General features: G+C 41.7%; 1 protein-coding gene across 13 annotated transcripts in view; it reads right to left on the bottom strand.

Moving 5' to 3' along the window:
* The window catches only part of ABCB11 (ATP binding cassette subfamily B member 11), a 68,341-nt gene that overhangs the window by 5,651 nt on the left and 47,025 nt on the right, over positions 1-15,665 (bottom strand). For 10 of the 13 annotated variants that reach the window (XR_008823558.1, XR_008823560.1, XR_008823559.1 and 7 more), the window contains 10 exons: positions 15,312-15,447; positions 12,961-13,122; positions 9,734-9,838; positions 9,472-9,633; positions 7,199-7,402; positions 3,697-3,938; positions 3,430-3,586; positions 2,208-2,405; positions 1,233-1,439; positions 230-376 (listed from right to left, as the gene is read on the bottom strand). Coding sequence is in view for 8 of the 13 variants with exons in the window: in XM_056349581.1 (XP_056205556.1) it covers positions 230-376; positions 1,233-1,439; positions 2,208-2,405; positions 3,430-3,586; positions 3,697-3,938; positions 7,199-7,402; positions 9,472-9,633; positions 9,734-9,838; positions 12,961-13,122; positions 15,312-15,447 (1,720 nt within the window). In the remaining 5 variants the exon portion in view is untranslated. Of the gene's footprint in view, positions 1-229; positions 377-1,232; positions 1,440-2,207; positions 2,406-3,429; positions 3,587-3,696; positions 3,939-7,198; positions 7,403-9,471; positions 9,634-9,733; positions 9,839-12,168; positions 12,242-12,639; positions 12,713-12,960; positions 13,123-15,311; positions 15,448-15,665 lie in introns of those variants that run through there. The other 3 variants (XM_056349588.1, XM_056349587.1, XR_008823562.1) reach the window with 3 other exon arrangements.

The raw sequence follows: 15,665 nt of genomic DNA, 5'->3' as shown, positions 1-15,665 counted from the left end.
CTCTCGCTGGCAGGCTAAGAGCCCTTGTAGCTGGCTGCTTTTCTTACAGCTGTGCTTCCTGGATCTTTCAAAGAGATCATTAAAGGTGTTAAGTGCTGAATTAACTATGGGGAATAACATGGCGGTCACGTGGTGGAGTACATCAGGATGTCTACAGAACAGAAAAAGGCATTGTACATTGTAAGCCATTGTATTAACTTTCCCTTATTGCTTATCACGGCTCATTTACCTTTTCACTTTCTGTGTCCAAGGCAGATGTAGCTTCATCCAGTAATAAAATTTTAGGATCTCGTATGATGGCCCTCGCTATAGCAATGCGTTGTTTTTGTCCACGAGACAGCTGGGATCCTTGAGCCCCAACGTTAGTTTCATATTTCTGAAAAATATACAAAAGGATGATTTTATTCAAGTGCAAGCAAACACCAGTACGCAACCTGGAGGAGGAGCAGGAGGAGAGAGGCAAGAGTGCTGACCATTGCTTCCTCCTCCTTAAAAAACTCAGCAATGACGAAATGCTGTACGAGCGATACGTATGTTTGGGGGGATGTTGCTTTGCAGTTTGCATGGCCCAGGGGCCCAGGCAGTATAGTCACAGGCCTGGAAGAAAAATTTGTTAGTTGGGTGATTTGCCAGAGGCAAAAGAAACCCCCCTGAGCCTAGGTTTGGGAGAAGAGGCTAAAAGTGATGGCAGGGCTTTCTGGGCAAATGTTTTGTTTGGTGCCTAAATTGTATCCGTACCTTTTATGTTCTTCTGATTTACATTTGTATGATTTCAGTGCATTTAAATACTTCTTAAGGGCTTGTAAGCAGCCAGATTCAAATATTTTTGTCTAAGTATCATGCTCTAGTCACAAGGCAAATCTCCCACACCTGGGAACAGGATTTATATTTCCTGACTCACTGTAATGCTGTGACTGCTCAGCTGTGCTGCTGCTTCTTTCTTGTCCGTGCCTTTGAAAAGAACTTCCCTTTTCTCCTAGTTCAGGCTGTAACTGCTGGTTTCAGTTTTATAAATATTTGCCTGCTGTATAAAAATGCAGTAGCAGCTCATGGCCAAACTCAGGAACAGAACAGGTGGTCGTGACACCCTCTTTGCTCCTACTGTTACAGATGCAAAAGTAAAGAGAAGGTATACGTGTGCAGCAACTTTAGGTGGATTTGGAGCCACTCCACTGCAGTGACACCGAGCAGCCTACCTGTAGGTCCATAGCCAAAGCCTCACGGGTACTTACATCAGGCAGTGACATGACAAAATCATGCAGCTGAGCCTTCTGGGCCACTTCTATGACTTCTTCCATCGTTGCCTCTTTGGTGTTACTGCCGTATTTGATATTATCAGCAATGCTGCAGTCAAATAGCACAGGCTCCTGGGACACTATTCCAATTTTTGATCTAAGAAACTGTATGTTTATTTTCTTCGTGTCATGTCCATCTATTAACTACCAGGAAATAAGAGAAAACTTAAAACATCATTCCAAAACAACAGTCTGCAAACCTCAGATAGTTTATGTCAAAACTGAGTGATTTAGCCGTATTACTAAAATGCAAATGCAACTGATTTAAAGCGATTTGAAGAATCTGCTTAAATTTGACTCCTTTGTGCATGGTATGTATTTTCTGGGTATGTCTGCCATCCAGCCAAACACTAGACCATTTGCTTAATCTTAAGTCCAAGTGAACTATTTAATTGCTTAAGGTTAGGTACATGCTTTGTCGCCTTCCTGGCAGAGTGATCAAAACACTGATTTTTTCCAAAGAAAGATAAATCAAAGTAGATGGATCATTATTTACAAGACAAAAAGATATAAAAGCTTTTTAAGCTATCTCATTCAGTAACTGGAAGTTAAATTGAGACAAATTCAACCCGCAAAGAGGCTGCGTGTTGAGGCTATATATTTAGGGGTGTTCAGACTCTTGCTCCATTCCAACTTGATTGCCGCTTGTGCTCCCACAATATATGTCTCATACGTGAGCTGCCAAGGTGAATGCCTTTGGCCTACACCCAAGCTTTGGTATTCTGATCTTGCCTGACTACAGCTGAGGTGATACTCAAGAATTGCCCAAAGAGCCCACATTTGTTCGAGGAGCTGAAGCCCCATGCGGCACATGTACGTGCCACAGTGGTAGGCCGCACAGGAGGGCGTTCAGAAGAGTCCTTGCAGCACTGCTGAACACCGCAGCGCGCAAACCACGTTTCGTTTGCTTACCACGCTTCCTGTCTCAGGGTCATAGAAACGCTCCAGAAGCTGGACGCTGGTGCTCTTACCACAGCCGCTGCTTCCAACAAATGCCAAAGTCTGTCCAGGCTTAACAGCTACAGAGAGTCCTTTCAGGACCTGAATATCAGGCCGAGAAGGGTATGTGAATTTACAGTTAAGAAATTCAATGCTTCCCTTGAAATCATCCTGGTGAAAAAAAATGAGAAAGATGTTACAATAAGCTGGAGCTCAAACCTGAGTTGTAGAGTAAAAGTAACTCTTCCTCAGATTCCATTCTTGCATCTCATATTTAAAATACAACATTTGTGCTTGTGAAGTTTGGAATTAGCCCAGAAAGAGGGATAAACCCCACATCGGAGCAGCTGTCCTAGATATAAGCCATTAGCTCTGCTTATACATCCCTGTACTGCACTGTACAGAGACATCAACTGGAAATAGCATTGCCTTGCAAACGGGTAAGGGGTTTTATTTTAATGCAGATACTGCATAAGTGTAATATGGTGATGATCCAAATACTTCTGTGCAAAAAGCTGGATTTGATAAAAAAAATAAAATCAATTCAACTCCGCAACATTAAAACAATACATTAATTCAGGTCAGATTTCCCACAACTTTTAAATAACACTTTTACAAAACTCTGAAGGGAATCATGATCATGAACTTTAGTTTCATGGTTTGAAGCAAAATATTTAGTGTATTTAGTTCATAACAATTATTTCAAGTTTTGATTTAATTCTGAAAAAAATAGGTTAAGTGAAAAATAAAGTATTTGAATTTTCTGGGTCTGACTTTCAATTCACCAAAAATTGAGCATTTTCATTTTGTCTGACTCAAAGATGATTCGCCTCCTCATGAACACCCCCAGCATTTTGATGTGAATGGAAAAACCGCCTCCTTTATAAGCGAGCGACAGGCAAGTTTATGTGCAAACTGCAGAGGAGGAAGAAAAAACGTGTTCTTTGAGTCACCCACACCGGTCCTATTCCAATTTACAGGAGTTCTACGCTGACAAATTCCTAATAACCACACTTAGGATTACTCTTGCTGCCTAGTACAGAGCTCGCTGCTTCCGAAAGAGCCAAGGCAAGTCCAATTACACAGTCAGCATAACCTTCTTGTAAAGCAGTGAGCCTCACTGACTTACAAATTGTTGGTGCAACTTCAATGCTTACACTGGGCTGAATGACATCACAAATTACTCCACTCTTACCCATTTTTCCCCCTTTTCACTGTAAACACTGATGTCAGGAAGCCGATCGACCAGTTCAAAAAAGCGCGCAGCGGATGTTTTGGCTTTGGCATAGTTTGGGGTGTAGGAAGAAGCTCTTCCCAAAGCAGTGCCACTGGTCACAACAGCAGAGATCACCCTGCGGGGGGGGGAGACAGTCAGTCTCGGGGAGCCGTTGGGAAACAGAACGCTCGCCCAGAGCAGCGCTGCCGCAGAGGAGCCTGTTTCCAGCTCCAGGCAGGCACTGACCTGAACACAAAGCTGTAATGGAGTCCTTCAGCGTCGACTAGAAACCCTCCGTATCTGTAAGAGACGGCATTGGCAATGAACACTATGCTCTGGGCAAAGCCGAAGCAGAGTCCGTAAACGTGCGCTTTTTTGATTGCAGCTCTATAGGGCATATACAGGTGCTTCTCAAAATTGTTGATAAACATGTTCTCTTTCCCTATCCCAGCTACAGTCCTGATGTTAGAGAGGGCTTCACTGGAAATCTGAAGGAAAAAAAAAAAAAAAAAAAAAAAAAATCGGTAAAAGCTCCTAATTTTTACCTGGAAAAGTTGAGTTTGCTCTTTCAAAAATGCGTGATTCTTTTGTAAACACAGGGCACCAATGCCATCACAAACTGATGCAGCTGTGATGCAGACTGGCCCAAACGTCAGCCACTCTAAAAGGAAACTTCCCGACAAGCAATTATCAAAAGCACACTTAGGAAATCAGGCACATGCTCTCACTTTTGACTTATTTCCTGTGATGTGAATAAATGGGATGTGCACCAAAGCAAAAACAGGTTTAAGAACACTTATTTCCTTGACTGCATGCATTTAGTAATCAAAGATGATTATTTCAATTATTTTATTTGTTTCACTTGTAACAATAGTCAGGAAAGAGAAGGGATGCTATCCCCAACTTCCGTTTCATAAATTAAACCCACTTGAATTTACTTGTTTCCCCACCTACTCACCCTCCCTCTTTCTCTTGGTTGTGTCCAAAAACCCTGATGAGGAGCATATAAATGGAGGGTGATACCTTCATTCCTCTTAACATGACACAATTTCCAGGATTTTTACCTTGTACATAGGCAAAGAATAAGCAAATGCTTGTCTACATACACAGAAACATACAACACAGGAATATATAAATATAATAATAATCCCCATGGAAAATTCTCTGGAGCTCTAATTAATTGTAGGCTTTATATTGTGCTTTATTGCCAGTCAGGATTTGGGTTTCTGTCCCCCAAAAATAGCACTACAGTTTCCTCTATAGAAGTAAATTGACAGTTTGATTGTAATTTCACAGGACTCACCTCAAGTAATTTTAAGAAATTGGTTTATGACACCGTTGTTTGCCTGAACTTTGATGGTAGCTTCATAGTGTGACACTTTCCTACACACCATAGTGTGACTGGTGTGTGGCTTATGGATGTGTTCAGCATGTAGGAAGAGATCTGAATATAAATTATTAAAAATATTCCGTCCCATTTCAGGGTGTTTTCCCTGGCCAAAATTAACAGTCAAATCTCTTGCGCATTATCAGGCAATGTGAAGGAGCAGAAAAGTAGGCACTGTGAACTGGATTGTTCAGACTGTGCTTCTCCGTGTTTAGCACGGCTGATAAGCAGGTGCTGTGGAAGAACTTGGAGTGTTTAGCATTTCGATGCAGTGCTGGCAAATAAATTAGAAAATAACACCAGACAGTCAGTCACTGCTGAAGCATTGAGTGCCCTCTTCATCCCAGCCACGGGGTCATTCTGTTGAACAAAAGCTGATGCCTTGACTCAGTGAAGTTTCTCTCCTTGTCAGGACAGTATTTTACCACTTTTTGTAAATAATTACACCATCCTGCATGTGGGCAGGGGCTCAGGTCTTAGTTCTTCCTTGGCTTTCAGAAATTTAAGACTGTTCCTAACAGCACTGAACAGTGGCCTGTAAATGTATTCAATCCGATCAGTGATACCAAATACCTTTAGTGCATTTAAAAAAAAACCCTAAAATTTCCAGCAGTCTGCATGTGTAGGTTGGCCACATGATTTTTTCTGAAGTTCCGCGCCCCCAGTCAAGACATGCTTCTTTAAACCACACGGGGAAATGGCAATTGGGAGCTGAAGATTGGCTTCTTCAGGGGAAATCAAAAAATGGGGTGGCAGGCTGAGCTAGCTGCAGAGGCAATGGGGAAGAAACAGCCAGTAGGTACAGAGCAGAACAGGGCAAAGGGCTCCAGTCCATGCGTTTGCTCCACGGGTTAAGCGCAAGGGGAAGCTGAAGATGGTTAATTGACAGCTTAGATGGGTAGAGGGAAGGTTTAGATGGGGCAGGCTGGAAGGTGGGATGGGTAAGGTGTTTGGTGGGCAGGACTGCAGTGTAGGAGGGAGGAGGAGTGGGAACTCCGCAAGAGTCATTTTAGGCTGGGCTAAGTGGCTCTGCAGAAGGAAAAGCCGAGGCTCTGAGAGGGCTGCAGAGCTCGCTTTTGCTGATGCTAGAAATGTGGCAGCCTAAAGTGAGGGAAAAGGCTCAGGAACTACTCTGAGCAGCGTAACCTGAGGTAGTCTTCCTCATGTTGCCTGTCTTCTAAAATCCTGGCATTTCTAATGCAGTTGGGTTTCTGCACAGTTGAACTGAGTATGTTTAAACAGCACCAGGTTGTGCATCACGTGCCAGAACTTGGTGACCCAGAACAGAAGTCAGAGGAGCTGGGGTGTTTCAAAGGCTGCAGACCTGCACAGGAGCGAACTCGTGAAGAAATGGCCATTTTCTCTCGTGTGTCCTACCTTTTCCTTGTTGGGTACGTGGCCTGGAAGTCTGCTCAGCCAGTGCAATAGTTTACTACGTAAACCTATTCTCAGCCTTCGAGGTGAGGCAGTTCACAGGGTCTTGCAGCCAACGGTGCATGGGAAGCTGCTAAACTCTGACACTGGAGCTAGAGTAACTAGGAGGAGGCCTTTAGCCTAGAATGGTTGCAGTGCCTAAGTTAATGCTCGTAAAGGAAGGTCGGAGTCAGTCAGTAAAAGAATCACGTTGTGAGTTTAGAGATTTCCTTCCTCATGCCCCATGCTGGCTGGTTTAATAGACACACAGGTGTTTTTTCACCATGAAGCAAAATTTAAAGTATGTAAAAGTGCTACGTCTCCTGATACAAATTAACAGAAAAAGGGATAATGCTTATCTGAATTTAAAAAAACAAATTCCAATTAAAAAAATTATATACTAGCTGCGAAATGAGAATCGATATAATTTTGACCCTTAAAATCCATACATAAAAATAAAGTTATGCCTGTGATCTAGTAGCACACATTGATGGAGAAGCTGGTAGGCTAGTCGGGCTTACTGAAGGAACAATTCCACTCTCTCCAAACTGGACGTACTAATCTGTGGTTCAGCGCCAAATTCTCGGATGTCAGGATTTCTGGGTCAGCAAGTATCGCTGCTTTCTGAGGGCAGCGTACATACATAGAGGGCATCAACAAATGGGTATTTAAATAAGACCTGACAAAGGTGAAACAGACTGCTGAGAAATCTGTGTCTACCAATTAGGTCCAATAACGTTTGAAAAGTTGGTTGCATTCCATGCAGCAAGTGCTTTTGCAGTTAGGGAGTTCCCAGTGGTGTTTCAATGGTTTGACAAGCTGAAATATTACAACTTATTTGTGAAATATTGCCCAGTTTGATTACTTCTGAATTACTGACAGTGCCAAATGCCTGATTTTTCAACTACCCGTGACTGCAAATATACATTAATTTTTAAATAACATTACCCGTCCAGTAGCTTCCAGCGCTTTCTTGTCCTGAGAGGCAAATCCCGTCAGCATTTTAGCCTGCACAGCTCCAGATAAGGCCAAAAATGGCAGGAAACACAGTATAACTAAACTCAGTTTCCAGCTGAAGTAGAAAGCAATGATGATGGCCACGCCGATGTTGGTAAAGGAATTGACAATCATTCCTATCTGCGATCCAGTTGCCTTCAAAGAAAAGAAGCAGAGATGATTGACTTGTACTCCAATAGTAACTTCAATAATCTTTAAATAAATTTTCCTATAAAACTTCAGAAAACTTTAAATGATATTTTAATATCATAAAGCACAAATGGCTGCTGATTATACTGGAATTTAACCAGTTTGGATACAATCAATTGGAAACAGTTTATCCAAAGGACTGCATATGTCCAATATTCCTTTCACCCCCCAAACTTCCCACTGAGACCTCATAAAATTGTTTCTAATGATTGCGAAAAAGATAATCTAACCATTGAAATTAGTTTCCTTGGTTCCCTGGGGAATCACTCATTTGAATGCTTTGATTAGCCCCTACATTTATCTGTCTAGATTTAAATAATAAACAAAACCTTTTTGCAACTTTAACAACAGAGTCTCAGCTAAAATCAATAAGAAACATCACCGAGAAAGGATGAATTAAAGTTGCATTTCTGCCTCTTTATTAAGGAAAAACTGACATAGCCTTTATTGAATGCATTCATCTTCTCCTTATGTACTTCAAGAACACTATTCTTTGTAATAAACCTGATTTATTTACTCAGAAGGTATTTTCTTTCTAGCAGTAAACAGCAGCCCTAGATAGAAAGTACGTTGCTACGTATTAGAAAAAATATATAGATTTGATATCCTTGATTGTTTTCAGTCTGATTCATTTGCAGGATGTAAATTGTAGCACAAAATGTTTATGATCTGCTCCTCCTCTGACCTGCAGCAAGGAGGGCAAGGTGCCTCGGGCCCGGCTGTGCTGGAATGTACAGCTGCCGGCTCTGCAGAAGCTACCAAAAGGAACGGGCTGCTCTTAGGTGGACCCTGCAGCTTTAACGTCACCCCGCCACACACACATCAAGAGTCCATGTCTTACTCCTGGTGCAGATGCAGACATTTTCAGACCCTGGACTCTTGCGTGCATCTTCTCACCTTCAGCTCGCTCTGCAAGAGCGGCAGTTGCCCGAGCTCTGTGTTAGCCAGTGAAAGGTGGAGGACACTGCTGCTCAGGTAGCTCTGGGTTTTTCCCCTGGAGCTGTGGCTGTGCCCTGCTGTTCCACATGTGCTTAGAACAAAGATGTCCCTTAGGAGGCTGTTAAATTATTCAGTCGGTGTTTTACAAGTTTGTTTATTCCAATTAAAATATGCTTTGTAAGTGCCTGAAAGGGCTGAAGAGGTTTGCTGGTTTCTCTGATTCTGTAGAAATTGCTGCTGACAGGGGTTTTAGGAACCTCCTCTCATTTGTCGTTTAAATTCTTAAAACCTCCATTAAGAGTTCTTAAAAACTAACCTACCATTTTCAGTCAAGCTGAAACAGGGCAATTGTTGTAACAGAGATGTTTCCTTCTTCATTTCTGGAAAATCGCTTGCATTGGAGTCAAGTGAAGTGGCATCTGACTCACTTCTACCAAAGCATCAATTGAGATAGGTAACATGGATAGCTCAGCAGGATTCAACCCTCACACACTAAGGAACACAACACATGGGCTTGGCGGTTCCCTTTCACAAACAAAAAGTCACGCTGAAACTTGCTGCACGATTCCCCAACTGGCACACCAGCCAGTAGTGTAAACTATTTTTCCAAGTTTAAAACTGTCAGTTTAATTCAAAACAGTCACAAGCACAAGACCATGCTGAAAACTTGAAGACATGATTAGTGATTAATATCACTAAAATACTAGTCTGGCATGTTTTTGAAATAAATGCTTAAGCATTGTGGCAAAAAAAGCTAATTTACCTCCAGAAAAAAAGAATGTAAAACTTTTGCATTGTATGCTCCTTCGCCTTCTGCTGATGGTTGGTATTTTGTTGATTTTTGTGTTCTTGTTCTGGTAATACAGGCAGGAATAATGGGCAGTAAATTATGACCCTATTTGTGCTTTTCAGTAAACACAGTGATAATAGTTCCGCGTTAACAGCCTATGATAAATAGAAGTAGCTTAATTGACTGACCAAGAGCTGATCTACACTGACCTCGCTGGCTGCATGCTGGCAAAGTGGCCTCCAATCAGTGCTTACTGTAAAACAATTCTTAAGCTACCAGGTCTTACCCCTTGGACCTGCGAGGCGTCTGTTGCAAGTCTTGTAGTCAAAGCACCAGGGCTGTTCTTCTGGTCATCAAACCAACCAATGTCTTGCCCTAGCATAGCCTGGAAACCAATTTTCCTTAACCGTCTTGTAAGCAGCTCTCCAGACTTGGCAAAGGTGTATCCCTGGAGTGCATAAAAATAAATACAAATAGTGTACAGAAAGAGATACCCACAGAGTGAGGGATCAGAAACAAAATTTACCCGTATTGGAACTGCTATATACCTGTAGGAACTGTGTGAAAAATGAAAGAATTCCGACAAAGACAAAGAGCAGGCAGACACCATTGATCTGGGTTCTTCGTTCTTCCTCGTCAAGAATGGAGAAGGTCTTTGGAAAAAAAAGGGTGGCATCGTATCAGAAACGTCACTTTTGCCCTGTGTGAAGTTTGTTCATGACTCCCTATTGGCAAGTACAGAAGCCCGCCCTCGAACCAAAGCCAGAACACAGAGCTCTCCCTCACTTCTGGCGAAGGCCTGATTCCTTATTTTTCCTGCGGTGAGCCCGAGTACAATATAATGCTTTTTACTCCTGTTAAACGAGTTTATTATACTCCGTGTTTGCACATAATGCTATTACTTGTCGCCCATGCCTAGTTATAATTAATCAATCATCCCCCCATTCTAAACAAGATACAGTGTGCTAATCAGAGAACAGCAATTAAATAAATAGCATAGTGACAAAGCAACAGTGCAGCAGCTACCTTACGCCCTCTCTAATTATGCCAATTACAGCTTTATTGGACCATACAAAATGAAGTCTGTGTAAATAATTATACCCTAGCATAACTCTTTGCACAACACTAACAGCTGCTATAGTTGCTATAGGTAAGCTTCAAGAGGAACTTGTCGTCTTTTACTGCAGGATTGTGGATGCAAGCTATTCACTTACTGCTGGGTGCTTGAGAAGCATTCGTACTTAAAGCAGAGCCCCTCCACCCCACTCTGCTCCAGTGTCCATATTGTTTTCCTTTTATCTCTTGTTCTTAATATCTGGTCTTTTTCAAAACCTGCCAGCATTACTGGCTGCTGCTGAAGTAGTGGTCCAATCTAAGCAGCCAGCCTTTAGCAATTTATTTCAGTCAGAGCAGTTGATACGCAGGTCAGTTAACCTACCTGAAGTTATTAAACTACTTCTGCTACTTGCAGGTATAAGCCACAGCTCATGCTTGTACTTCTCCACCAACCTTAAATTAATTCTAATTGGACTTCACAGGTAAAAATTACTATAAATTGACTAATCTCTCAATCTGTTATCTGTAAGGCACAATTAAAAATAACTTCTGCATTCGACTTTTACTGATATCAAAACCAACTTCAATTCTTCTAGGTAAGTATTTAACAGTAGAAAGAAGGAATTTTCATTAGAGCTGCAAAACATAAAAATTCCACAAAAATAAACTTAAGTACTAGTCTTAAAAGGTCAACCCAAGTTATTTATGGTTCAAAGTGAGCTATGCATCAAAGTAACAGAGCGGAATTAGAGCATGAATCTGAGGAAAAGAAATAGCTGTTCTCTAGTGGGAATTCCGCTTCAGGTATTTTAACTTTGTGCATCAGTACCTTGGCAACAAAATTAATCCTGCAAAATCCGAAATGATAATATCAAAACAGCACTTGGTGTTTCAAGCGCTTACATGCTTACACTCTACCTAAACTGAGAGCAGTAGCACTTTATAGTCCTACCAAAGGAAACGTGGATAACATTTGTTGGGACAAGATCTCTGTAATGCAAAGACAGGATTTTCTTTTCCCCTTGCAAATCTGTCCTGTAAAATTGAACTATCCCATTCTGTGGCTATCCTAACATGCTCAGATATGTTTTTAACCTGTGCTCTTGATTTTAAAAAATAACACTGATTACAGTAACATGTAGCAGGAACAATAGCATCAAGTTTATAAAAGGAAAGGGTTGTTGCTGAGGTATCCATGTTCAGATTATGTAAGTTTCAGCAGTTTTAGTGTGGACTCTCTTTTATCTGGGGCCATTGGCTGCTTGCCCAATAGCAGCCAGAGCACATCTTCCAGTTGAGTTTCACTGGAAAGGATCCATTTCCCATACTCTGAGATAAATCCACAGTGGGAACCGAAGCACAGTAGAAAGAAACTACTGAGAACTTCGTTCCAAAGGTACACTGATGATCTGAACTGATCAGAAGACGTATCCGCTATTATCCAGTTCTTCGTTCACTTTTTGGGATTACTTTCTGAGCACCTGCAAGGCAGATTTTGCTAAATTTGTCCTTTCATTTCATAGCTGTGGGGATTTTTCCCCTCACTTCTCCAGCATATTGGTCTCAGAGTAAAAGCCCACATGTCTGTCACAACATCGTTGCAGATATTCAGACAGCTTGGAAAGCAGATGCATATTGCATCTGCCTGACTGCCTTGGCACCAGGAAGAAATGTTTTAAATTTATGAATAATGAAACCCAGATGTTGGACTTTGCTCATGTTCATTATGGCTTTTTTTTTTTTTTCCTTACAGCCTCTCTCCTTTGATTGACTGAGACCTTCAAGAGAAGGAATTCATCCTTGGCAACGAAGGCATTTTGCATCTTGCAGGATGATGTCAGCCCCAGACCTCCCAGTGTCTAGAAAACCTCTCTTAAAAGGAAACAAAGGTTAGATTCGTTGCAGAATGCACATAGCAGTATCTCACCTGCTGTCTAGTGAAAGCCACAGTCCTTAGCATGAGGTCTAGACACTCAGAAAATGTTTGGAGGTGGCAGGCCTACAGCTAAAAGCATCCTCCTTCTATTATGGCATGTTTTTGAAGGAAAAACCAGTCATGGTTGAACTCTTGAAAAGTTTCAAGTGAGGCTGTGGATTTTGATGGTAATGCATCCTTTAGTGAGTGCCAGGGTTTAAAGTTGATTCCTGTTTCCTGCTTGTCTTCCAAACTTGTCAATGCAAGCCTACTTTTTAGTGGCAGCTATGAACCCTATTACGATTATCTACCTCTCCCTTGGCATTCCGCAAGGAGCAGGCAGCAAATACCCTCCTGAGATATATGAACAAAAAAGTGAAGTATTTTTTGGATTTGACTGAAAGCTTTCTCAAAGGCTTGGCCAAGTCTGTAGAATAAAATGCTGCTGGGAAGGACCTCTGCATGTGTCTCTCTGCACTATACCTGCACGTGAGGTACATCTTGTCTCATCTAAAATACACTGTATGCGAGTACAGAAACCCACACCCAACAGCTCCTAGAAAGCAAAAAAGAGAGAAAATGAAGAATGTATGACAAATGCTTATGAGCCTACCCCTTCAAAGAGCTCAAATGATAGTGTGATGACAGTGATATAAATATCTCTACTGAATAATTGTTTATAGGCAAGAAGGCTTACTTGACAAGATCTAAAGATTTGCCCAAAACTTGTCAAGCTCTGCATCATATATTCACTCCCCCCTGCTTCAGAGCTAAAATACACTTTAAAATGTCAGCGTAACATACCCCAAGAATCTGACTGAATAACAAAGCATAGAGTGGACTGACTGCTCCATTCACAGCTGCCGCCAGAGATCCCAGCACCATGTACGGCCATTCCGAGGCATTGTATTTCAAAATTCTGGTAAATGGTACAGGTTTGACATCTTCCTCCACTGCAACAGATTCCTGAAAAAAAACCAAAACAGGTTGGATTTATGAAACAAATGCATTCCCCCAGTGATGTTCTCCCTTTGATAGCGAGTTAGCCTAGTCTGTTAAATGGCTATCCAGAGCCCAAACAGCTGTTATGGCTGCGTACAGGAAGGGGCGACGATGGGTCTTGGCTGCTGTCTGGAGCTCTTCTGTAGGGCTAGGGAGTCCTAACGAGAGGGTTACATAGATTACTTACTACCTTTACTGTCCCTGGAGAAAAAGAGATTCATTCCTTGAGCAGTTCTACTGATTCCAACCTAAGAGGTTCATTACGAGCACTTTAAGATTTTCTGCCACTGAAACTCAAGCTGTTCACTTTTTGCTGCCTCCAGATATGAGGTGCGATGCAATACTCAGTGCCAAAACTTTAACTTCTTCCTCACAAGCAGCTTTTTGCACTACTCATGGAATCTTCTTAAATATTAAAGTGTCGTGGGTGAACACATTAATCAGACTCTGCATCAAATTAACAGGTACACTATATAATTAAAATGGGAGATCTCAGAGTCATAGCTGGATTCAGGCTTTATACATGCTAATTGTGCCTCCCTTCTGTGAAATATCCTCAGACTATATGCTGAATTCCCATAATTATTCCCAGTAAGAGTAGAATATTCATCATCAAATTATAACTTACCCTGCAGTTTGATTTGTGCAGAGTTTTTTTAACACTCAGTGTGCTGAGCCCTGCTTATCTCCCTCAGTCCATACAGCTGGAAATGCCCAGACAAAACAGACCCTGTGAAGACCTATCAGCCCAAAACGTGCAAGGATGAATGGGTGGAAGCACCTTGTATTTTCTCTTCCTTCTGAGCTAGCACCAGAGTGACAGCAGTAAAGCCCTCTATTTATCCACAGAATCGGCTTAGCAATAGCAAGAACGTGACTTCTAAGCGCTGCTCTCTGCACTGAGCAATTGTAGCCATGCAAATCAGTGCAGGGAGCTTCATAAGCACTTTGGAAACCCACTGTGTATATTCCTACATATTCTGCATAATTTTAAGGCATGCTGTCTTTATTTTCTATGCTAGTTGATTGCACAAGTACACTGTCAGTGAAAGGACCCTGTAGTTAGGTTGCAGTGAGGGTCTCTCTTTACTCAAGTCTCCAGATGATTTTGAGATGAAAGTGAATTTGCTCTTTATTGAACAAGAAGCAGTGTCATTTGTACCCCTGAGTAGCTATTAAATTTCACAGACTGAGCATTTTTCTTTTTGTCAGTTAGTTCACCTTTTATGAATATGACTTTTTCAGCTTAATCTACCACATATATCAATTTACCAACAGATCATGCTCTGCTAGAAATTGTATATGGACCAATAAGCATAACAGCCATCAAAATGCAGCCTAGGGTATACACAGAGAATCAGAACTGAAGCTGTGCTTTTGTTTTAGCAGAGAAAAGGATCAGTCCAAGAAGAAGTAACTGTCAACAACTATAACAAACAGTGTCCTGGTTTTGGCTGAGATAGGGTTAATTTTCTTCCTAATAGCTGGTGCAGTGCTGTATTTTGGATTTAGTATGAGAACAATGTTGATAACACACTGATGTTTTAGTTGTTGCTAAATAGGGCTTACTCTAAGTCAAGGACTTTTCAGTTTCCAGTGCTCTGCCAGTGAGCAGGTACCCAAGAATGGGAGGGAGCAGAGCCACAACAGTGACCCAAACCAGCCAAAGGGATATTCCGTACCACAGAGCATCGTGCTCAGGAGATGAAGTGGGGAGAGCCAGCCAGGAGGGGCCGATCGCTGCTGGGGGACTGGCTGGGCATCAGTCAGTGGGTGGTGAGCAGCTCTGTTGTGCATCACTTGTTCCTCTTGGGTTTTATTTCTCTCTCTTTATTATTGTTATTATTGTTGTTATTGTTACTACTTCTGCTGCTGCTGCTACTATTACTATTATTACTACTATTACAATTATTAGCACATTTAACTTTATTTTGATTATTAAACTATTCTTACCTCAACACATGGCTTTTACCTTTTCCTGATTCTCCTCCCCATCCCACTGGAGGCTGGGAGGGGAGCGAGTGAGTGGCTGCGTGGTGGTGCTTTGCCAGCTGGGGTTAAACACGACACAGAGCCACACATCTACAGGTTATCATTACCAAGTAATATGACCTGTATGGTTGAAAATTTAATAAAAAACTATTGGACCTGACCTTTTTTGCTTGTCCATCATCTTCTCCATAAGAAGGCATAACATATATAGACTCTGCATGATCTCTTGCAATGGATAATGGAGGGTCAGGGACCATGTTAGAGAGCTGAGATCTGGAGCGCTGCCGAAGTGAAGCTCTGTAGAGAGGACAGATATGGTCTGCTCTTCACAGCTCAGTAACACAATACTTGCTTGCAAAGCAGATGCAGATTCTATATCAACTAAATCAGGATTCACTGAAGCAAATCATAGGAATCCCACAGACTTTTTCTTTCTTTTTGTTTTCTCCACTTCTTGAGAAGAAAATATCCCACAACAGGGACAAATACTTTTCAAAATCATATTTCACCCCACC

This window comes from Falco biarmicus, chromosome 8, assembly GCF_023638135.1.
Source record: "Falco biarmicus isolate bFalBia1 chromosome 8, bFalBia1.pri, whole genome shotgun sequence".
NCBI classification, from domain to species: Eukaryota; Metazoa; Chordata; class Aves; order Falconiformes; family Falconidae; genus Falco; species Falco biarmicus.
This window is presented reverse-complemented; position numbering and strand designations above follow the sequence as displayed.